At 50.3% G+C, this 23286-nt stretch overlaps 1 protein-coding gene across 1 annotated transcript; it reads right to left on the bottom strand.

Moving 5' to 3' along the window:
* Positions 1–3130: 3130 nt before the first annotated feature.
* On the bottom strand, positions 3131–23011 carry ETS2 (ETS proto-oncogene 2, transcription factor). The gene is made up of 10 exons (XM_047875506.1): positions 22768–23011; positions 18128–18199; positions 15263–15374; positions 13818–13937; positions 13262–13462; positions 11367–11450; positions 10193–10414; positions 8826–9089; positions 6191–6309; positions 3131–5451 (listed from the first exon to the last, which is right to left on the bottom strand). Exons 2-10 carry the CDS (start codon positions 18197–18199, stop codon positions 5236–5238), a joined length of 1410 nt encoding a protein of 469 aa, XP_047731462.1. The 5' UTR covers positions 22768–23011; the 3' UTR covers positions 3131–5235.
* Positions 23012–23286: the final 275 nt, after the last annotated feature.

Below are 23286 nucleotides of genomic sequence, written 5' to 3'. Positions count from 1 at the left end.
AAGAGAACAGCATCTGGAAACGGAAGGCCTAAGTCTGAGTCCTGATTGAATTAAATGCCAGCTTTCTTGCCAAACTCTGCGGCCTGGGTTTCTTCTTATGAAAACAGAGACATGATGGTCAGGAGCTGTATTTTCTTCACAGACCCCTTTGCTCATGACTTAAATGGAGACCCTCAGGTCACTAACTTCCCACAATCTTAAACAAATGATGGATTCATCCACCCACGGCCGCCCCGTGACTCCACTTTATGGAGGGGAAACTGAGGCACCGTGTAATGAAGTCACATGCCCAAGGTCATGCAGCAGTGCGTGAACAGTTGGGTGAGAACCATAACCCAAGGGCAGGCCACAGCATGACAAACTCTACCGTCAACTTGATGTTTCCAAAGAGGTGATGAGAGAGGTTACTGCCCTCCCCACCCACCCTGTTCCGTCTCCACCTGCTCTGGCCCCCACATTCTGTACCTCACTACCTCACCCACCCAATGGAGCAGCCCCTTCAGGCTCCGAATCATTGTTGCTTTGAGTGTCCACCATTTGCAGATCTGAGGACCTCTGAGGCCTCTGCATGGGGAGCAACCAGGACATGGGGTGGGCTGAGTTGTTTGCCTTTCATGACTTCAGTTTTGACTATGTTAAAAATAAACTTTTAAAATGTGAAATACACTACATCCAAAAAAGATTTAGAGAAGAACTTGGGTGGCTTGGCCAGTTAAGTGTTCGACTCTTGGTCTCAGCTTGGGTCCTGATCTCATGGTTTGTGGGTTTGAGCCCCACACTGGGCTCTGCCCTGATGGCGTGGAGCCTGGTTGGGATTCTGTCTCTCCTCTCTGCTCCTCCCCTGCTTGTTCTCTCTCTCTCTCTCAAGCAAAAAAACTTAAAAAAAAAAGAGAGAATTGGAGTGACATATGGAAAAGGACAAAGAGTGAAGGACGGTAGGAGAAGGACTTTGAGAGTATCCATTTCACCTTATTTCCTTATCAGGTAGAACATTAGATAATCCTTTTTGTTTTACATAAAACTGCTCAACTGGCTATGAAAGGGTAAGATTGGAAGGATGGACCCTGGATCTGGAAGGAGAAAGGAAAATTCTCTTCACCTGATTCCTGGCCACCTTCTGGTCCCTGTTCCACTCCGTTCTGGGTGAGCTGCTCTGCTTTCCAGAACATTTCTCAAAGTGAGGTCCACAGATATCTGTGGGGCTCTGACACCCTTTCAGATACTTTGCAAAGGCAAAGGTGTGTAAAATTGCTGGGGCCTTAGCATTAACTGTCCCAGCCATCACTGCATTCTTCACCACCATGTACTGGTAGGGAAAAAAAAATACCAGTTCCATTTAAAAATGTCCTTGATAAAGGAGTAAAAAGTAATTTTATTAATGAGTGAATACACGTTTTTAACTTCTGGGTAACAGTACACACGAAGAACTGCTGCATGCTAAGGTAGATTGGTTGTCCCGGGAAATGCATCATGCATTTGTGTGAGTTGCAAGCTAAACTAACCACTTTATCCATGGACGCCATTTTTACCTACAAGAACAACTGACAAGTTATGTTTATTCAGACTTGGTTATCTGACAGGTATTTCCTCACAAGCAAATGAAATGAGTCTGTCATTTCAAAGAAACTTAAGACTATTTGTTGCCAATGATAAAAATTGAACTTTCAAGTGAAAATCTGAATTTCTGAAAATTTACATTGCCACTGTGAGCTTGATAGATGCTCAGTACTTTCCTGGTGAAATTGGTGATGGTGGTAATTAATGTGATTGTTTGATATTAGACATTGAAATGTGTCAACATTTTGAAGCAATATTTTCCAAATGACTAATGCGTGATGTTACAAAATCACCCCTGGGTAAATGATCCACTCAAAGTGCAAGACAGACCAATGGAATTTACTGTAATCACAGGAAAGTTTATTGGTATGGTTTCATATTCCAACTGCAGTGAACCTTTAAATAACTTTCATTTGCCAGGTTAGGTTTAGTATAAAATACACACAATTATCCTAAACATCTCCCAAATACTCCTCTGTTCCAATTACGTATCTGTGTGAGACCTGATTTCCTCCAAAATATATTGCAAGAGACAAAATGCAGAAGAAAATATAAGAACCCAGCTCTCTTTTCAACCAGACATCAGAGAAATTTGGAAACATGCAAAACAATGCTCCCTTTGTTTTTTTGGAAAAGTTATTTTTCATAACAATGTTATTTTAAAAAGGAATTGCATTGCAAAATTTGTTCTAATTACTAATATGGTGAACACCGATGCCAGTGGTGTTTTGGTAAATGTTTAACAACCAGCTCCCTGAGGGTCCTTGAAGGGAGCCCTGATTTATAGTGTCCGCTGATTTCCATGGTATAAATGCTCTCATCACGACCACTTTCAAGGTGCCAATATGTCATTGATGCGAAGTTGGGAAGGGACCTGCTCTCCCTCTAGCCTGTGGTGAGAGGGATCCAGCACATCACTGATTATAACCCACCTCTTTGTTGGCATCCTAACTTATGTTTTTAGCTTATTGAGAGAGAGAGAGAGAGAGAGAGAGAGAGAGAATACCAAGTAGGCTCCGTGCTGTCAGCACGCTGGGTTCGATCTCACAAACCCATGAGATCATGACCTGAGCCACAATCAAGAGTGAGATACTTAGACTGAGCCACCCAGGTGCCCTATCCTAATTCTGAAGTGTGTTTGAGAACAGGTGTCCCAGGATCATCACCCCGACCTCAGTCAGCTCAGCATTGTCAGGCACCCTGGAGAAAGTTTTTGAGACTGAAGTTCTTATGTTCCTCACATCAACATCCTACCATCCCCTGTGTTCCCTCTGCCAACCCCTTGGCAAAGACAAGACACCTGTGTCTTTCCATTCTAACCCCTTCTTAAAAGAATTTTTTTTTTTTTTCTGTAAGCAAACACTTTCTCAGGATTCCGTCAGGAAGAGCTCACAGGTGGCTGCGATTTGGTCACGATTTACTAGGTGACCTGTGTGTAAAATCGGTTAAATGGACTTGTGACTCTCAATAGACAGAAAGCTGCTGAGAGGACAATGGATCAGAGCTCAAAATCATACCACCTCCCTTCATCCCCTGTCGGGGTGGGAAGAATGAGGACCCTTACCAGGAGGCGTATATATAAACAAAATACTTTATTATTTGCAAGAGAAAAGGCCAGATTACAAAATCTTTATACTTCAGTTCTGTGCATGACCACACCAAAGGTTTATGATGGACTTTGGTTTCTGTAACTTAGGTTGAACCACATGACACTGCCAACTTTGTAAGTTTCTAAAAAAGTCCAATATTGGCAATTTCATGTGGTTCAACCCCATTTAAAATGAGCCAAGGGCTAAGATCCCCTTTGGCAGAAAGACATTCCCGGTCACATGTCTGTTGATGTTATAAACAGATGTCTGAGTGATAAACATGTCCCGCTTGAGAAAAACATCCTGTGCTTAACGACACTGGAAACGGTCTCGGGTAGGTACTGAGACAGAGTCCCCATCTCTGGTGTTGCTGTTCCCAGCTGACCCCCGCACCCAGTTTTGTGGTCTCAATACATAGATGGACTCCTCTCCGGGGACGTGAGCCACTCCTCTGAGTGGCCTCTCACATTGCGAGTGAAGTAGGTGAGACTCCGAAACCAGGTCGACTCGATCGTTTACAAGCGTCCTGACTGCACGCGGACCCAGGCGCTCCTTCGAAACAACCACGGGAGTCTCCCGTCGGGCGCAAAACATTTCTGCAAGTCGACCCCTCCAAAGGATTCTCTCTCCCGTTTTCTGTGCCCTCTCTTTGCCTCTGGGCATTCAGCTTCCGTGAAAATAGGAACAAAGACCCGTGCCGCTGCGGGCACTGAGCAGAAAGGAACAGCATCGTGCGTGTCCAGACAGCCCACGGTGACCCGACAGGTGAGCCAGGCCAGGGAAAAAATTCGAGTTTCGTTCATGACCAACAGACTTCGTGAAGGTCCCCCTCCCCTCCCCCCACTGGCCCCAACCTTCAGCTCTGTACAATACGTTTAACTTTACATGGAGTGCAGATAAAAATAAAGCTTTCTTACAAATTGCATTTTTTCCAGTGAATTACTTCTGCAGTAAAAATAGCTGCTACATAAATCCTTCCTGATCTCTGAAAAGGAGCCACATATTTCCAAAAATAGCATTCTTATTTTAATCATACAGAATAATTTGGGGCGCGGAGGTGGACCATGGGAAGGGAATGGCTGGTCAGGGGACGTTAGTCGTCGGGGAAACCCGGTCGAACTAAAAAATAAAAGAAGGTTTGCGTATCAACTGGTTTAAAGGCATGCACAGAAATGGAAAACATATGCCATTCGTCAAGAAAAATACTGCTCTATAGCTTTTACGTTACAATTAAGGAGAAAGCGGAGGCTACGTGTGCCTCCAGATAATAACATTAAGTGTTTTTATAAAAATTCCCAAATGTACAAAGTCCTTGCCGGATGATAATCCGGGCAAAACAAAACAAAAACAAGGGACTGACCCTCTCAGAACTTACACCTGTAGGCATATTGAATGTAAATAACACGGCTTTACAACTTCTGCGTCTGGCCGGGCAGACACGACGTTTGCAGAATGCCGCACGGGCTCTGCGTTCCCGCTCCACGTACGCTGACGGAATTATTTTAAATTACAATGTACAGTTTTTGTTAAATAGGACCATTAGAGGATTCAGACAGCAACGAGGAGATTACAGTCATATATACAAACCTGACTCCTGAAACGGCACCACAGTCTCCCTGCACCGCCCCTCCGCCTCTCTGAACCGAACAGAACACCCCTGCCTTTGTGATTCCCGGCTGCCAGAGGCGGAAAGAAACTTACGAGAAACAAACAAACAAAAACAAAAAAAAAAACCCAAAATGCGCGTGCCCCAGACAGGCTCGCTCCTTTGAGACTCTCCGAGAGCCCGGACGTTCCGGTCACACAGCCTGCTCGGGGATTGGGGGCGGCCAGGGCGGCTTCCCAGTGCTTCTTTCTCGGCCGTTCTAATGTTAAGAGCGTCATCAGCAGCGTGTTCCAAGTCGGCAGGCTCTCCGAGCGAGAAACCGTGCTTCCTGGTGGCGGAAAACCCGCGGTTTCGGAGGGAACAAGGCCACTGCTCCGCGGCGACTCTCCGGGACGCGATCAACGCCACCTGTCAGGGTCCTCGGGGTGGGGGGTGGGGGGGCCCACGCGGGCGGGGCCGGCTCCGGTCGGGGCCCCGCGGGCCTCAGTCCTCCGTGTCGGGCTGGACGCCCAGGATGGCGTGCAGTTCCTCGGGGGTGAACCCCAGCAGGTGCTGCAGGTCGCACACGAAGCGGTACACGTAGCGCTTGCCCGACGTCTTGTGGATGATGTTCTTGTCGTAGTAGTAGCGCAAACCGCGGCTCAGCTTCTCGTAGTTCATCTTGGGCTTGTTTTTCCTCTTCCCCCACCGGCGGGCCACCTGCGGCGGACACGGAGGGAGAGACTTCAACTGGGCAGGTAAAGAAAAAGCGGGGGGACCTTCTCCCCCGATGAGGGTGGTCGTGCCCGCTTACCCAGAGAGAACCGGGCCGGCCCTCACGAGCCCTGGGGGTGTGTGCTCTGTTTCAGGGCACCTGCCGGGGCACTGTGTCTCTGAGGACAGAGGGAGGGGCCCCCACCCGCCGCGCCGCCTCCTGCGGCCTGAAGCAATGGTTCACGGTCAGGTGGCCCCGACGCAAGGGAAACGCTGTGTCCCCCCCACCCCCCTGGGCTCCTATTCTAGGCACCCCAGCCAACAGCTGCCGGGTGTGGTTCCGAGCCACGGGACGGTATGCATTCCTCAGCGCTTCTTTGCACCTTCCTGCTGCCAGAGATCACAGGCCTCTCTAAGGCCCGCAGGGGAGGGTCTCGGATCTGCCCCCGGCCTCCTCCTGCAGAGGGGAAGCCCCGAGGACCAGCACGGGGCTGCGGGGGGGAAAAGGCAAACTCCCCACGGCATTTGCGAGTGGTCGGGAGAGACCCTCAGTTTACCGCTTGTGCCTCTATATCAGAGGAGAGAGCAAGACGGAGAAGCCTGCCCGGTGCCCACATGCACGCCCACGGGACACTAGAGCCGCTCTCGTTAGTAGCCGTGGACCCTGCCGTGTGCCCAGCTGGGCCTAAGGTGAGGAAATCAGGGTTCTGAGCCCAGAGATGGACTTCCCGAGCCCTGGCCGTACCTCATCAGGGTCAGCGAGCTTGAACTCCCATCCGTCCCCGGTCCAGCTGATGAACGGCTGGCAGGACTTGTCCGAGAGTAATTCCAGGAGGAACTGCCACAGCTGAATAGGTCCGCTTCCTGGGGGGGGGGGGGGGGGGGGGGAAGGGGCAGGTTACACGTTTTTACAGATTTACAGTTCGGCAAGGCTTTCGTCCTCCTAGTGACCTCAGCTGCCCAAGCCATGTGAGACCCACCTCCGGACAGGGGGCCAACATGATGACCCGGTTCAAGGGTGGTGACACTTCAATGGCACCAGGCTAGAGACCGAATAGGGCGTCTTCCTCCCCGCCTCCCACTCCAGAAACAAGGGGTCACTGGGCCCTTAAGGATCGCTGAGTTTGGTCTTCTGGAAAAAAACTCAGGGCCACCGACTCTAGACATGAAAATTCCTCAGCTCGAGGGCGCCCGGCTGGCTCGGTCGGGGGAGCGTGCGACTCTTGACCTCGGGGTTGTGAGTTCGAGCCCCACGGTGGATGCAGAGATGCCTTAAAATCTTTTTAAAAAGATTCCTCATCCTGTTTAATTGTTCCTTATGTAATACGTTTCAGGGTTTATTTCTAGAGCCACCCAGCAGGATAGGGGCGGGGGTGGCTGAAGGGGCGTTTCCCCACAGAATGAGGCACGCCATTCAAGGAATCCTATGCTGCACCTTCCTGACTTGAATGAGGGTGGGTAAATTGCTTAATCCAGGACTCAGTTTACTCAACAGTGAGTTGGGCATCTGGGGTTGTATCCATTGCTTCACCACCGCTGGTGAGGGATGCTTTGCTTTTCATATACCTCTCCTGGGTAATATTTAGAACCCCCACCTTGTGAAGAGGGTTATCACTGTATTTTATTTATTTTTTTAAAGTTTACTTATTTTGAGAGAGAGACAGACAGAGTGAGTGGGGAAGGAGAAAGAGAATCTGCAGGTTCCGCACTGTCAGCACAGAGCCTGACATGGGGCTCGAACTCACGAACCGTGAGATCATGCCCTGAGCCGAAACCGAGAGGTGGATGCTTAACCGACTGAGCCACCCAGGCACCCTGTAACACTCTTTTATTTATTTATTTTTAATGTGGTTTTTTTTTTTTTTTAATTTATTTTTGAGAGGGAGAGCAAAAGCATGAGCGGGAGAGGGGCAGAGAGGGAGGGAGACACAGAATCCGAAGCAGGCTCCAGGCTCCGAGCTGTCAGCACCGAGATCGACGCGGGGCTCAAACCCACGAACTGTGAGATCATGACCTGAGCCAAAGTCAGAGGCTTAACCGACTGAGCCGCCCAGGCACCCCTGTAACATTGTTTTAAAGAGGAGGTGCGCTCAGATGCCAGGTATCTTGCCCTGAATCACACACCCATCAAAAGAGTTGTTCCTCAAGACCCCATGGCCATCATCAATAAGGCTAGAAAACACGAAGGGCAGGAGTTCTGGAAGCAGACACAACCAGGTTACCTATGTGCCCGGAAAGCTGTCTACTTCTGAGCCAACCGCCCCAACTGTAAAGCAGGTTACTGCCCTCACCTGCGCTGGGCTGTCCCAAGGATCGCCAACCCTATTCGTGCCTAGTTAGCCACAAAGAGCTGACAGTAGGCAAATGGTAACGAATCTTAAAATGAAGATGGGGCGCCTGGGTGGCGCAGTCAGTTAAGTGTCCGACTTTAGCCAGGTCACGATCTCGCGGTCCATGGGTTCGAGCCCCGCGTCAGGCTCTGGGCTGATGGCTCAGAGCCTGGAGCCTGTTTCCGATTCTGTGTCTCCCTCTCTCTCTGCCCCTCCCCCATTCATGCTCTGTCTCTCTCTGTCCCACAAATAAATAAACGTTGAAAAAAAATTTTTTTTAAATGAAGACCACCATGGCTGTTTATTTTCTCATCAAGCCCATTTCTGTGGACGTTTGGGACGACAGAAAGAAAAAAAAAAAAAAGGATCCCTCTGTATTCTTACTTTAACCTGTGAGTTGTTTTTCCATAGGTATTTTTTTTAATCCAGTGGCTCCATATGGTCAAAATATGAAAAAAAAAAAACAAAAACACCCACACACATTTAAGGACCTATGAAGCAATGAAAAAAAAAATCTTGGTAATTTTGCTCAAGCACTGGAAATATCTGCTTCCAGAAACAGCCTTAATATTTATCCGTTGCCTAAAATAGCTCTCGCCCAAATCTTAAAAATAAGATGGATTTTAGAAACACGAAAAGGTAAACAGCCCCCGTGTTATTGCAGGCGGGCTCCTGTCCCTCCCTGGGCTGGCTGACGTTCTTTGGAATTCCTGGAGGGGGTGAGTCAGAGCTAAGGCCTCCGCAGGCCCCGTGCGTGCGCCCCAGCCGTCTCCCCTGCAGGCCGGCCCTGCACACCCCAGGGGACGGAGCCGCCCCTGGAAGCGCATCCCCGCCACCGAGCTGGGTGTGCGAAAATCCCTGCAACGTTGGCCGTTTTAGAAATCAGGGATGCGGCCTGCCCGATTCGCCCGATTCGGGATGACGGCCACGCAGGCAACGCGGGGTGTGAATACAATGTGCTCCAACCAGAAACACCCTGGATAAATAATGCGGCGCTGCGGCTGGGCGGGGCCCGGGGAGGTGACGGGGAGACCCGGGCGATGCGCTCACCTGTGAAGCCGGCCAGCACCGCCGCAGGTATGACTGGTTTGCCCTGCTCCACCGGGTCGCTCCGCTCCTGGATGTAGTCCTTGAAGGACATGGTCGGCTTGTTGAGGCACAGGGACTGGCTGCAGTCATCCTCGAAGCTCTCGAAGGAAGGCACTCGCTGCACGTCCAGCAGCGACGACTGGCTGTTCCAGGACTGCAGCAGCGAGTCCGAGCTCTCGAAGCTGTCCGTGCCGTTCTCGGGGGAGTCACGGTCCCGGGGCTTTCCTGGCAAAGACAACCGGGCACGGACGCTGATTCCTCGGGGCAGGGGACCGTCCGGTGTTACCGAGCCGCGAGGGACCTCAGGCTGGTCTGGGGCTTTGCAGCAGCATGGACACCAACCCCCCTGGGGACTGCTCACAAAGCTCCTCCACGAGGCACTCGGTCCTGATGACTAATGTGCCATACAACCTCAGCACCCAGCAGCAGCATGGCTGAACCAAGCGCAGCTCTGCAGGATGGAGTATTACACAGCAATGAAAAGGACAACCGGGGGCGCCTGTTAAGCCCCCGACTTCGGCTCAGGTCATGATCTCCCAGTTCGTGGGTTTGAGCCCCACGTCGGGCTCTGTGCTGACGGCTCGGAGCCTGGAGCCCGCTTCGGATTCTGGGTCTCCCTCTCTCTCTGCCCCTCCCCCACTCACACTTAAAACAAAAAAGAAAGTAAAGGACAATTGTCTGCCACATCCAACCACATGCATGGGTCTCAGACACGATGAGGAACAAAAGGCACAAGAAAACAGAGCGCTAGGATTCCATTTATATCAAGTTCATGGGCAGGAAAATCTAATCTATGATGACAGCAGTCAAGACAATGGTTTCCTCTTGCTGTGTGGACGCTACCGATGGAAGGCACGTGACAGGGTCTTCTGGGAGGCTGGAAGCTTCTCTATCTCCATCTGGGTGGCTGTTACTTACTCAGGGGCATATATGTAAACAGTCAGCCGGCAGTACAAGCCGAGATGTGTGCGTTGTACGTGTGCACCTCCATAAAAAGAAATCTGTCATATTCCTACGTTTTCTCCCACATGCAGGAATGTCACATTCCTACGTTTTCTCCCAAAATAGCCCACTGAGTGGAGGAATCCAGCTGCGAGAGCAGAGACCATGCCTTGTTTGCTCAATACCCGCGGTGCCCGGCTCAGAGCGTGAAACATAGCGGGAGTCGATGTTTGCGGAGACCATCTGTCCCCTGCAACAGTGCCCCACAGCACTTGGGACACAGAGGGGACCCGTGCCCTCCTCCAAAGGCTGAATCCAGGCTGAGCTGTGTGAGAAGCTCCCCTCACTGTGCGACTGTCTGAATCAAGCCTGGAGCCCCGACTTACCAGAACCTCCAGCGAGAAGGTTCAAGCTGCCGCCTGGGAAGTCCTGACTGACGGGGCAGTAACTGACGCTGACGGTGTTGAGTCGAGACTTGGGGAGCATCTGAAAGTCCTGCTCGGAACTGAGTGCGCTGGGTGCTGAGGATGATGCACACATGTCCAGGAGGCCGCCTTTGGGGTAATTCTGTGTCTGCACGCCATACGCTGCCTGCTCCACGCCAAAGCCTGGGACACAACGATCGGACGGCAGAGTTGTTAGGCAGGAGCGACGTAGTCATCAGAGACCCTCTGTGCCCTCGAACCGAACCAAACACAACCCGTTCTGCGTGCTCTAACCCTCCACGAAACCGTGGGGGGGGGGGCGGGGGGGGACGTGGGCTTCGGCAACAGCTCTTCTGAAGCCAGGGAGCCCTTTTCCAAAATTCCCCGGACCGAGATGCGGTGCCTCGATGTTAGCATTTCTACGGCTCTGGTTTATCAAATGCTTTCATCCTGCCTCGGGATGGCAGAGGTCACTGGCTCTTTCAGTTTCTAAGGCTCGGAGGGAGTAAGTGATTTGCCACCCAGCGTGTGCCTTGCAAGGGAACATCCCCTCCCTCTGCTGGCTGGGGGGGGGGGACCACCTGTAATCCACACTCATCAGTGTCAGTGACCAGAAGGGAAGACCCGAATTCCAGGACACTTTTTTGAACTCCAAAGTTCAGAGCAAATTTAGAATTGCTTTCTACATGCTTCCCGTGCCTGTCACCTCTTACTGATATCACCAGCTCTGACTACAGCAGTCAGCCCCCTTCGCTCTGCCCCTGGGCTCTACGCACTGCCTTAGACGGCACTGGCCAGGCAAAGATCATGCCAGGCACTCAGGCAACGTTAGATTTTCCAGTAGCTGCAACAGCAAACTGAAAATAAACAGGTGAAATTAATTTTAACCTTTTATCTGACTCAACAGTACCAATTATCGTTGCAGATGTGTATTATTTACCACACGTCTCAACGTGGACCAGCCACGCATCAAGAGCCACGTGTCGTCACCACATGGGGACAGTGCAGGCCAAGACTGTGCGCCAGGGAGTCCGAATTTATTTTTATTTTTATTTTTTTTGTGGGGGTGGAGAGTCCAAATTTAATAGAAAAGCTTGAAACCAAGGTCTTCAGGGCAAGAATCGATTGGACTGACCTAGTGAATTGCTATTAATCCAATGAGGAACGGAGTTGAGGTGTGAATTTTCTTCATACTGATCGTCTGTCTTTTCTTGGTTTTCTGAAAAACAGATACAGGAGGCATAGGACTGCAAATCAAGGTTAAAAACATTTATTCCCAAATTACTATCGTACGGTTATTTTAGAATATCGAAATGCGTTTACGCTTCACGTTTTTTAAAATTTTTTTAAAGATTTTTTTAAATTTATTTTTGAGAGAGACAGAGAGTGTGAGCGGGGGAGGGGCAGAGAGAGAGGGGAACAGGATCTGACGGGGGCTCTGTGCTGACAGCAGACAGCCCAATGCGGGACTTGAACTCATAAACCGCGAGATCATGACCTGAGCCGAAGTCGGACGCTCAGCCGACTGAGCCACCCAGGCTCCCCTGTGCTCCACATTTAATCAGACGGTAATCAGCGTCATTTGGTCTTTTTAAAAAACCGGAGACAGCAACACATTTTCTAATAACTAGAGTGAGTTTTCCGCCATGAACGCTGTCACTGGCCAAGCTAAATGTTCTACTGCATCATTTCAAATATCTAGACCGTGAATTTAATTCACCCCTGCCGTCAAGAGGTAGTTAGATATTTATGAAGTTCCATCTGTCCCAGGGGCTGGGAACTTTGAAAAGGAAAAGGTTATTAGCATTCCCTGTGTGTGCTTACTCCCTACAAACACACTGAACCACACACACCCACAAATCCAGGCCCACACAGACTCACACCCTGAGTGATGGTCAGACAGGCCCAACCCGCCAGTGAGCAGATTCACCAGAAACTCGTCAAATCAGACTTGTCCAAGTTCAGGAAGGATGTGGGGGTCTTCACAAATAAGCTTCCTTGGCCCCCAGAAGCCACAGCCTAAAAGAAATGGTGGCTGAAACCTAAGGTCTTTCAAAGATCCTGGGTCTGTAAAAGGTGTTGAAACACAGTGTTTAAAATCAAGTGAATGAGGACTATTTCTCTGAACTCTACCAATGAACTGATTTTCTTATATTTATAACTTGATCCTTTCCTATAATTTTTTTTTTTCTTTTTAACTAGATGTGTTGTTAACATTGCTGCCAACACTCTTATAAGGTCTAAATCAAGACTTTCTGGGGGCGTCTGGGTGGCTCAGCCGGTTAAGCATCCGACTTCGATTTGGGTCATGATCTCACAGTTCACAAGTTCGAGCCCCACGTCGAGGTCTGTGCTGACAGCTCGGAGCCCGGAGCCTGCTTCGGATTCTGTGTGTCCCTGCCTCTCTGCCCCTCCCTTGCTCACGCTCTGCCTCTCTCTCTCTCAAAAATAAACATTAAAAAAAAATTAAAGACTCTATCTGATGAGAGTTCTTTTTATCCAATGGCCAGTTTCTGCAGAACATGTCAGCGTGTAAACATACATCAATCACTTCTGCATTTGTTTAAATAGATAAAACCAGAGGAAATTCTCGTTGTTGCATTCCATTGGGTCTTAGGAAAACTTACTGTAAAATGCACGGAGTGTGTCTGAATAAAAGCTCCCTTTCACTCAGGGCAACTTGCTCCTTCGGGTTCTCTAAGATGCGCCCCAGCACCTGGGAATTCTGCTGGCCTCCATATCTGAGCCAACACGCACTCCTCTGACACATGCCATCTGACCACGGTCAACGAGTTAGTGACTCAGGTCACTGCCTCGTGGCTATGCTCCATTCCACACACACACACACACACACACACACACACTTCAGTGGATTAAAAACCCTCTAATCACGGCCACACATCTGACTCACTCCGGTGGCATTTTCAGGCACTTTACGTAATTCGGAACCCCAACCATACGATTACAGAGCACCGCTCCCCCTTCCACGGCTCTCCTCGGCGAGCAGGAGCCAGGCCCCCCAGCGGGTACCTTTGATCATCTGCTCCAGATGCTCCCAGAGGATGTCGCCCACAAAGTCAGGTGCCAGCTCCAGAAAACGCTCCTTGCCCAGGTTGCATAGCACGTGGCCATTCATGCCGAACCTCTGGAGATTGACGTTGACCAGGCTGAACTCGCTGGTGGCCCAGAGGAGCCATTGGCATACTTGCTGCTCGGTCCACAGCCAGGGGTCTGTCCGGGGGAGGGAAGGACAGACAGACACACACAGGGAGAAAACGGGAGGGAGGCAGTGAGAGCAGCGTCGTTCCTGATCTGCCCGCAAAGTCCAGATGTGTACCAGAGACCGGCCAGAGGGGAAAGACACCCAGTAAACTCTAAGACAGTAACAACGGTGCCGGACTGACTGGTCGGCCGGTTGAGGGGTTTGAAACCATCGCTGGCTCGGGTTATGCACACCCCCGCCAGCCTGCAAGCTGCTTGGGGAAGAACCGGCCGTCATCCCAAGCAATCCCAAGCAACGACGGTCAGATTCGTTCTTCCAGTACAACCCAGACTCAGAGAAACTACTGGAAAAAGTGGCCCTTACTCTTTGGGATGCCAAGACGGTGCTGCTCCTTCTTGAAGCCGCTGAAGGTAGCTTTTAAGGCTTGACTCATCACGGCCTTGCTGCACGGCGTTAACAGAGGTAACTCACAGCTGGATGCATCTAGAAAGAAACCCCATGGGGACATGAGGGCTGGAAGCTAGCAGGACCAGATACTGAATTCAGGGGAGAAATCTTGTTAAGTTTTCAGGAAAGAACAATTTTGATCTCAAACCTTGACGTAATTCCTTAAGAGAGTATAAATATTATCAAAAATTTGGACAGGGAGGGGTAGACATTCAGAAAATATCATACATCTCACAGCTACACTTATGAAAATAAAATGCAAGTTTTATTTTATTTTGCAAATTATTTTTGCCATTATCCTTAGGTGAAATTCCTATCTAAATCTCTTTTAAAATGTTTAAACAATGAAAGACAGTAGGTGGTTTCGGTCAAAGGTTTTAAGGGACGGTAAATGTATAATTTGCCATTTAAAAGAATTTTTTTTTAAAAGTTTATTCATTTTTGAAGGAGACAGAGACAGAGCCCGACGTGGGGCTCGAACTCACGAGCTGTGAGATCATGACCTGAGCCGAAGTGGGACGCTTAACCGACTGGGCCACCCAGGTGCCCCTGTAAATGTACACTCTGAAGTTACCTCCATTCAAATAAGCAGCAGGCAAAGGGCCTGTTCGCTAAATGCGAACACACAGCATTTAGCCCCCGTCACGTCAGCGCACCTGCAATTTTTATTGAAAACCAATCTTCTCCAGGTTCCCTCGGCAATTTCATGAATGATAAACGACCGCATGACGGTATACTTAGGCAGGCATCTGTGTTTTAATTAGTTTTCTGGGCTGTATTTTCCAGCACCTACTTCGTATGACAAAGTAATCTCTGGAATGTTTCCAACGAATAACCCTATCCCAGTAATTGTACAGGCATTATCTGACTGCTGTCCCTTTAAAAACAATAAGCCATGACATTAAGAACTACAGAAATAAATACATACGGGCGGGCGGATATTAGCAATTGTCATTTGTTGCCCCAAGACTCCGGGGTGGGGTGGATGATCTAACTAATGAGGAGACCCCAGACAGAGAAGCTGGGGTGCATTTTAATCATCGGCTTTGCAGGTGCGCCTGGGAGACCGGACCCAGGCTGGCTACAGTGTTGCAAACATCCCAGTGGAAATCTCAGGGGCTCCCCTACAGGTTGGTCCCAGCAGGGCATTTGCTCTGGCTGGGGGGCACCTGGCAGTGGAAGACACCAGAGCCAGCATGTTCAGAGCGAGAAAACTGTCTTCTCCCAGGTCCAGAGTCACCGACTTTGCATGCCAAAGACTGAAGACACCAACCGTGGCCGCTTGCAAATGGTCGCCTCTTTAGTAACCGAACTAGGGGAGGAAACCAGGCACACTTTGTCAAGTCTGAGTAGCAAATTACCATGAGAAATTGAATCCAAGCCTGTGGGCACTTCCTGGAGTGTCTGCTCTTCATTTAGGGAGGGGAAAACAGCAAACAGGGACCCATCGAAGGTGTCCAAAGCTGGCTGGCGCTGGGAAACAGATGGAAAAGAAAACGGAAATTAATATTTCAACCCATTTAATTACCTGTTTTAAAAGTGGTCCGTGGGTAATCGTCCCGACACAGCCTGACGAAACTGGCAATTATGAAGCCACCAATGGACCAGACCACTGAGCGCTCTCAGACCAGACTTACGAGACAGTCAAAGTGATGGGGAGGGTTCCATTTTACTCGGGATCATTTCACTGACCTCGCAGAGTCAGGATAACCCAGGAATTTATTTTTAATGGCTTAATAATTAACTTCAACGAAGAAACGAAGTAAACAAACCTAAAAATAATGGAACTTTGGAAGAACAGGACTGGACCAGACTAAGAGACCCACCTGGTCCAAACACCTGGTCCCTCCACTACATCAGAGGGAAATGCAGTCAGACTGGGCACAAAAGCATCAACTACCCTCAGTCGGGCAGTTTTAGCCCACCGCCGTTAAAGGGAAGACGAATGACTGAATGAAAACTGAGAAGCAAACAGTGAAATAAATTACTTTATTTGTGGAAGCAGTTATCTTTATGTTTAACCATGAAACACTTTAACTGAAACTAGTTTGTTTTTTTTTTTCACTCATCAACTCCAATGGTCCAGAAAATAGTAATAGATATGAAAAAAACACCTTAGGGTTTACTTTTATAAAAGTTAAGGTGTTGAAAAGACCTCTACCCCACATCATCTACTAAGGAGAAAGATTTCCAAAGGAAAAAGGTTTCAAGTTCAACTATCTATAGCTTAGGGGAAAAAGAGAATGGCGACACAGAGAAAGATAAACCCCACACTGTGTCGATCTAAGATAATTTCATCTAACAGTTATGAAAGTAGCCTTTAATGGAAGACTTGTTTATAAGTAACAGATAAAGTCTTGATTCATCACTGCCTGACTTGCTGAGTAACAATGTAAAAGATGGTTATGTTTTTCCAACATACACTGGAAATCCCGTGTTATGTGTAATACAATGAACCATCTGTTGAGTCATCAATTTAAAAAATGTGCAACACATTTACAAATAAAATCGGTTTGTGTGCTTTCTTTCTAGAAATGCGGAACAATGAATGACGCATTACGTAAGAGGGCAGGCAGAAGTTGGACCGCAGCCTAAAACACTCAACACAGCGATGTCCCAACATTATGGGAGCCCAGCCCCCCAAAACCCGAGACTCTAATGTCTGACTGCCAGAAACCTAAGGGAATAAACAATCAAGTAAGTTCGAAATCCTCATCTGGATTTATAAACTATACCACAGGACCAATTTCAGTGAAATAGCCAATTAATTTTTTTTTTTTTTTTTTTTTTAATTCCCAGTAACATTTCCCCAGGTGACCAAGAAATGCCTTTCCTTTCCTGGCTGGAAGTTCTTTTTTTAAAGTCAGGAAGCCAAAAGACAATACAAATTCCCACTGAGTGTACCAACACATCAAGGTCAGCAACGACGTTTCTTCTCCGAACCCAGAGATCACATGAGCATCATCAGGTTCTTTTAGCGTCTGGAAGAATTTTCCTCTCTAGGGGTGTGGTTTCAAACCTAACACCACGATTTCTTATACAGCCTCTGCCACGTGGAAAACATCTGACCAAATCAAACGAGCAAACTCACTGGCTGGAAGTTTCCTGACCTTCCTAATACGCAAGAAAAGCCTGGGCCCATTTTTGGCCGTCGGGGACTCTCCCGGACTAAATCACCTCCTAAGGATACACAAACGATCATGCAACACGACGAAGCTCCATCACCGTACGAAACGCTAAGCTTGGTGGAGGCCAATCGAAAAATCCCTGCTTCTACAGGTGTTTACTGCGCGAGGCTAAAAAAACAATCAGGTCTCGCTGTCACGTTTGAAGAAAGCAAACGGGAAATTACCAGTTTCTGCTCCTTCAGAATGTTCCCCAAAGGAACGAAGGTAGAAGCTGCATGGAATTTGGCTCTTAGACACCGGAAAAGCCTCCTCCGTCTTTCACCTGTGTTTTGGTTTACGCAGAGAGGCGTGCCGTTCTGTGGCCGTGTGGCAGCAGGCTGCCAGCAGCCCGGTGGGCACAGACCCTTCGGAAGGAAGGAACCCCCCTGCGGAGGCGGGCCTTCCTCCTCTCTGATCTTCCCTGGTCAGTTCTTTTTTTTTTTTTTTTTTTTTTTAATTTTTTTTTTTTAACGTTTATTTATTTTTGAGACAGAGAGGTCAGAGAGAGAGGGAGACACAGAATTTGAAACAGGCTCCAGGCTCTGAGCCGTCAGCACAGAGCCCGACGTGGGGCTCGAACTCACGGACCGCGAGATCACGACCTGAGCCGAAGTCGGCAGCTTAACCGACTGAGCCACCCAGGCGCCCCTTCCCTGGTCAGTTCTTAAACAACCCAGCCCGTGACCCCAGGAAATGCACAGATGAACAGAACCGCAGTAGAGACAGCTTCTCCAGCGCTGTCCCACTGAGAATCCCAGGATTTTTCAGCTGGTAGGAGTCTCAGAAATAAACCACAAAGGCCTCGCCATCTGCAAATTAAATGGTTTCCTAGCGTGGAAGACAAGCAGAAACAAGCATCAGGATACCCATTTTATAGACTAGAAAACTGAGGTCCAGAGAGACTAAGCAAACAATCCAGAGTCACACAGCCTGTATATTAAAAGGCCGGGGCTAAAGCCAGTCTTCTGGGACCCAGCGCATCGTTTTACGATCCTAGAGATTGAGTTTTCCAATATATTTAAAAAAAAAAACGTTTAAATTAAGACTTAGCTCACTCACCTTGAGTGTCCCTCTGTAACTGTTAGACACAGGGGCTACCTGGTCCATGTTCTTGACTCCAAAATCATTCATCTTAAAAAAAAAAAAAAAAGGAAAAGAAATAAAGTCAGGGGCAACAAACATCACATTTTTTTTTTTAAATGAAACACTAGACATTTCAACGTTTATTTATTTTTGGGACAGAGAGAGACAGAGCACGAACGGGGGAGGGGCAGAGAGAGAGGGAGACACAGAATCGGAAACAGGCTCCAGGCTCTGAGCCATCAGCCCAGAGCCCGACGCGGGACTCGAACTCACGGACCGCGAGATCGTGACCTGGCTGAAGTCGGACGCTTAACCGACTGCGCCACCCAGGCGCCCCAACAAACATCACATTTTTAAGAAGTCTTTACTGGCTAGGTCAACCCTAATTCTGGTGGAGTCTGTCAACGTCTACAGCACAACCGGTCATTCAAAACTGAAGGCCAGTTCTTGCTTAAAAGGCCCTTCTCGCAAAGGGTACACTATTTAAGCAATTAAATAATAATGCTGATTCTCCACCAAATCCACTTAGATTCCAGACACAGAGATGAAGGCACTTTCTGGCTGGCTGGTCAGGGCCTCCCAAGGGAGCCTGGTTCAGGGAGCTGAGCAAGGACTATAGGACAGGTGGGGGTAAGCTGCTTTCCACGGTCATGTCCCCGGGGCAGTCAGCTCCACCTGGGAGCTAAGGGCCAGCCCCCTGCTCCCACACCCAGGCGGCTCCTGGTGGACCCAGGCCAGCATGCTGGAAGGAGCCTAGGAGGCTCTTTCTCCTGCCTAAGCTACGAGCGAACATTCCCACGTAGGACGTAAAAGGTTCCCAGAACCACTGCTTCAGTCCAAAGCCCCGGATCCCTCCAGTATTGTCTATACACACTCAAAACGTGTCTGCTGTGTATGTAGCTCAGCTGTGTTTCTTCCAGGGGGAGTAATGCTGGGTATGCTGCATCAGTCTTACTGGCTCTGATGAGAGTCTGGGCTTTACCAGGCGGACCTGGGCTGACCACTGTGCTATAGCCACCAGCCCTGCGTGGACTGCCAAGTGCTTGGCCTGGGGCTGGGATGGGCTGAGCTGAGCTCTGCACGGCAAACACACAAGATTTCAAAGGTTCTGTAGAAAAAAGCGAAGTATCTCAGTAACGACCGTGGACTGACGGCACGTTTGTATAATATTCTGAAGGTATTCAGTGACTTGGAACATAGAAATTAACTTCATTTACTTGCCTATATTTAATGTGGCTGTTAGAAAATTTATAGTTGCTTACGTGGCCTGCAAGGGGACAGTGATGTAGGCTGAAAACTTATTTGGAGCCCTAACATATAATTGGCGGAGTAAGTTCTATATTAATAGGTGAGAAAGGTACCAAGATCATGTCACCAGAGTGGTAGATAAACACACACAGCGACTAAAACTCATTTTCAAAGAAGCTGGGTTAGCACCAATAATAGAAACAGGCAAGCCTCACTCACCCCCGCCCCCGCCCCCCAGCTTACAGGCTATGGAACTGAAGGTCTATAGGAAGCTTTACAGGGTACCCCGAATCGTCCTCCCCCCATGATCTCCCCAGGGGTGCTCCCACCTGTTACAACCAGGAACTCTGAGTAATTAAAGTGTTGCGCAATTGATAGGGCTTATTGGAGGTGGAGAGTAGGACATTTCCCCTGACTACTTTGAGTTTGTACTTTGTTTCCTCTTATGATCAACATTATGGCTAAACCAGACCTCCCAGCTACTAGACACGCACCTGTGCATGAACGCACGCGGACACACACACACACACACACACACACACACACACACACACCCTGGGCTAGAGAGGTAGCGTGGGAGAAGTCTATGCCACAGAGCAGGCAAGAGACACTGGAGAGGGCTGTTAAAACCCTCAGAGTGCGAGTAAGTATCATGGTGGCCAGTGGAGGCTGGAAAACATTATCATGGTGGCCAGTGGAGGCTGGAAAACATTATCATGGTGGCCAGTGGAGGCTGGAAAACACAGACAATAAATTAATAGTCCTATGGGGGAGAAGGGAGCAGAGGAAGGACTGTCCGGGATCAAACGTGGCCACTGTGGCTCAGAATCTCCACTTAGTGGCTCGGGCGCTCAAGAATCAATATTCCCTACTAATGATCCCCGCACGGGCACCATCCTAGTCACAAGAGCCAAGCCCAAGATGGGGGACCACACATTCCCACTTCACTGAATCTTCCCTACGTTTCTGAGAGGCGGATGTTGTAACATTTTACAGTGATGTTGCATCTTACAGGGCAACCGAGGCCCAGAGACCTCCAATGACTTGCCCAGGACCACACAGCTACAGCACGACTACAGTCCAGATCAGTCCTTGGGTGGGTAACCCGAATGATGAGGCCTGGGCCTTTCCCACCACATCACTGTGGAGCCTAGAGAACATACAAATATTATTAGACCAGGCCCCTGCTCACTCCTCTTTACCACGGGAAATGCTCCTTCACTCACAGCTTTATGTTATTTATCTGGATAAACTAAATGCTGTTACCTGTCGATTAAATCAACCAACCTCAAACAGAAGACCTAAACGAAAAGACGCCTTAACTCTTACCAATTCTCTCTCCCGAGCCCACTGGGCCAAGCACTTTTTCTAAGTCTCGTTTGCAGACAACTTGCTAACTTTATTGTACTTTTTTTTTTTTCCCCCCAGCCTCCAGGGACGGACAGAGAACTGGTATGGAAGGCGATGGAAAAAGCTCGCCTGGTTTTGGGTACAAATACCAGGAGAAAAGGCAGCCTACCATCCCCACAGAAAAAGCTCTGATTACTAGCTACAGAATGGAATTCTTTTGTTGTCCGGCATTTCAACTGTTTTGTAAGAACCACGTAGAATCAAAGTGTCCCCCCAATGGTTTCAGGCAGACACATAACTAATGGAATTTATTTATTTTTTTTTTCAACGTTTTATTTTATTTTTGGGACAGAGAGAGACAGAGCATGAACGGGGGAGGGGCAGAGAGAGAGGGAGACACAGAATCGGAAACAGGATCCAGGCTCCGAGCCATCAGCCCAGAGCCTGACGCGGGGCTCGAACTCACGGACCGCGAGATCGTGACCTGGCTGAAGTCGGACGCTTAACCGACTGAGCCACCCAGGCGCCCCCACAAGGCTTGTTAAGGTGGCATTGATTAAGGTCAAGTTTCTTCACCTGAATCAATTTCAAATTTAGGTCCCTTTCAGGTTTCCCTATTGATGGCTGCTTTTGAACAAAAAAAGGAAAAAAAAAAAAGGCAGAAATGGAAGATCTGAGAACAATAAAATTTTAAAACAAAGAGAATTTGCCTAAGGACAGTACCCTTACCGGAACAAGATCAGAGCACAGGTCGGTATTGAGGTAAATTTGAAAAACAAAAGGCAAAACAGACCCATAGGCTACTTTTGAAGGCTGGTTTTGCCGTTTCTTTTGAAAGTTATCAATTTAGAGAGAGAGAGGAATGACTAATCCCAGAAATGAGTGAATATTTCCCTGCAGGGCCCATGGCGCTAACTATAACTCTACTGTGATATTACTCAGAATTTTAATAAACCTTAACTTGGAGATTTATCTCCCTGATTGGAGGTGGTGTGGACAGGCCGAGGGTGCACGGGCGCTTCCACTGTCCAGGACAAATACAATCTCTTACCGGTGAATTAAAATAAATCACCTCTATCTCCAAAGGGGGGACTGCTCACTTCTTTACTTTCTGAATAACTAGCACGTCACCTAGCAGTTTAAGCTTACCCCGAAACCGAATACAGGCCAACATCTTAAAAGTCTCCTGGGCTCGAAACCAAAGCAAACAACCCACACACGCACAAACGGCAACCTTTCATTCAAAATCCTTTAAGAACGCGAAAATAAAGGCGGCCCTGCGCACCCACACCCGCGTTTCCGACAGGCTCCCACGCTCGCCTGCCGGCACCGAGGGCCCAGATCCAGAAGTCCCGGGGCGCCCGCGGGGGGCTCGCCCTCCCGGGCGCCTCCCTCGCCCACCGCCCCCGATCGGGCCCCGGAGCGGCGGAGCAGGTGAGCCGGTGCTGGGCACGTTTTCGGGGGCGCGGGGGGGGGGCGGGGGGGAGGCGGGTGCAGCCGCCAGGTGTTTCGGGCGCCCGCGATCCCACCGGGCCCGGTGCGCTCGGGTAAGTCAGCCGCAAAGCCGGGCGCGCCGGGGCCGCCCCGACACCCTCCGCTGTGTCCCACTCCCCCCCTCACCCTCCGCGAAATCGGCCCGCGGGGGCGCCCTCCGGCAGAAGCCCCCCCACCAGACCCGGGTTTCCTTTTAAAAACAAAAGCAAGTGAAGCCAGCGGGCGCGCCCCGCCCGGCGGCTCGGCCGCCGGGGGACGCGGCCCAAGTTCGCGGACGGCTCGGAGCCTCACGGCCGGGCCCACCCGCGCCCTGCCCGGGCCCCCGCGCGCCCCCCCCCCCCCGACCTCCCCGCGCCGCCCCCCCCCCACCTCCCCGAGCCGCCCCGGCCCCGGGAGCGAGCCTGAAGCCGGGGAGCAGTCGCCGCCCCGCCGCGAGCCCGGCCGCGCCTGGGGACCCGGACCTCGGTCCGGGGCCCCGGGAGAGAAGCCGCGCCGGAGGGCGCTGTCCTGGACCCCGCTCTTACCGCGCCGCTTCGGGCAGGGCCGGCGGCGGCTCGGGGCCGGGCTCCGCGGTGCGCGTCGGACGCGGGCGAGGGCGACGGGGCGGGGGTCCGAGCCGCGGGCACCGGGGCCGGGGGCCGGGACGCTGACCGGACGCGGGCGGGCGGCTCCGGGCGCTCGAGGCTGGGGACGCACTGCGCTCCGTGCCGCCACCGGAGGAAGTAACCGGCCAGTCCCCTTCGCGGCGCGCTCTTCAGAGCCGGGAGGGAGGAGGGAGGAGGGAGGGGGGAGGAGGAGGGGGGAAGACGACAGAGGGGAGGGGAGGGGAGGGGAGGAGGGACAAGGGGGAGGGGGAAAGAGAGAGTAGGGGAGGAGACAGGAGGAGAGAGGGGAGGGGAGGAGGCGGGGGGGGGGGCGGAGAGGGAGGAAGAGGGGAGGAGGGAGGGGGAGAAAGGAGGGGTGGAGGAGGGGAGGAAAGGGGTGGGGTGAGAACAGAGGAGGGTGGGGGAGGGAGGGGAGCGGAGGAGTGGGAGGGAAGAGGG

Source organism: Prionailurus viverrinus, chromosome C2 (genome assembly GCF_022837055.1).
Source record: "Prionailurus viverrinus isolate Anna chromosome C2, UM_Priviv_1.0, whole genome shotgun sequence".
NCBI classification, from domain to species: Eukaryota; Metazoa; Chordata; class Mammalia; order Carnivora; family Felidae; genus Prionailurus; species Prionailurus viverrinus.
Note: the sequence above shows the minus strand (reverse complement) of the source record. Positions and strands in the feature narration are given on the sequence as shown.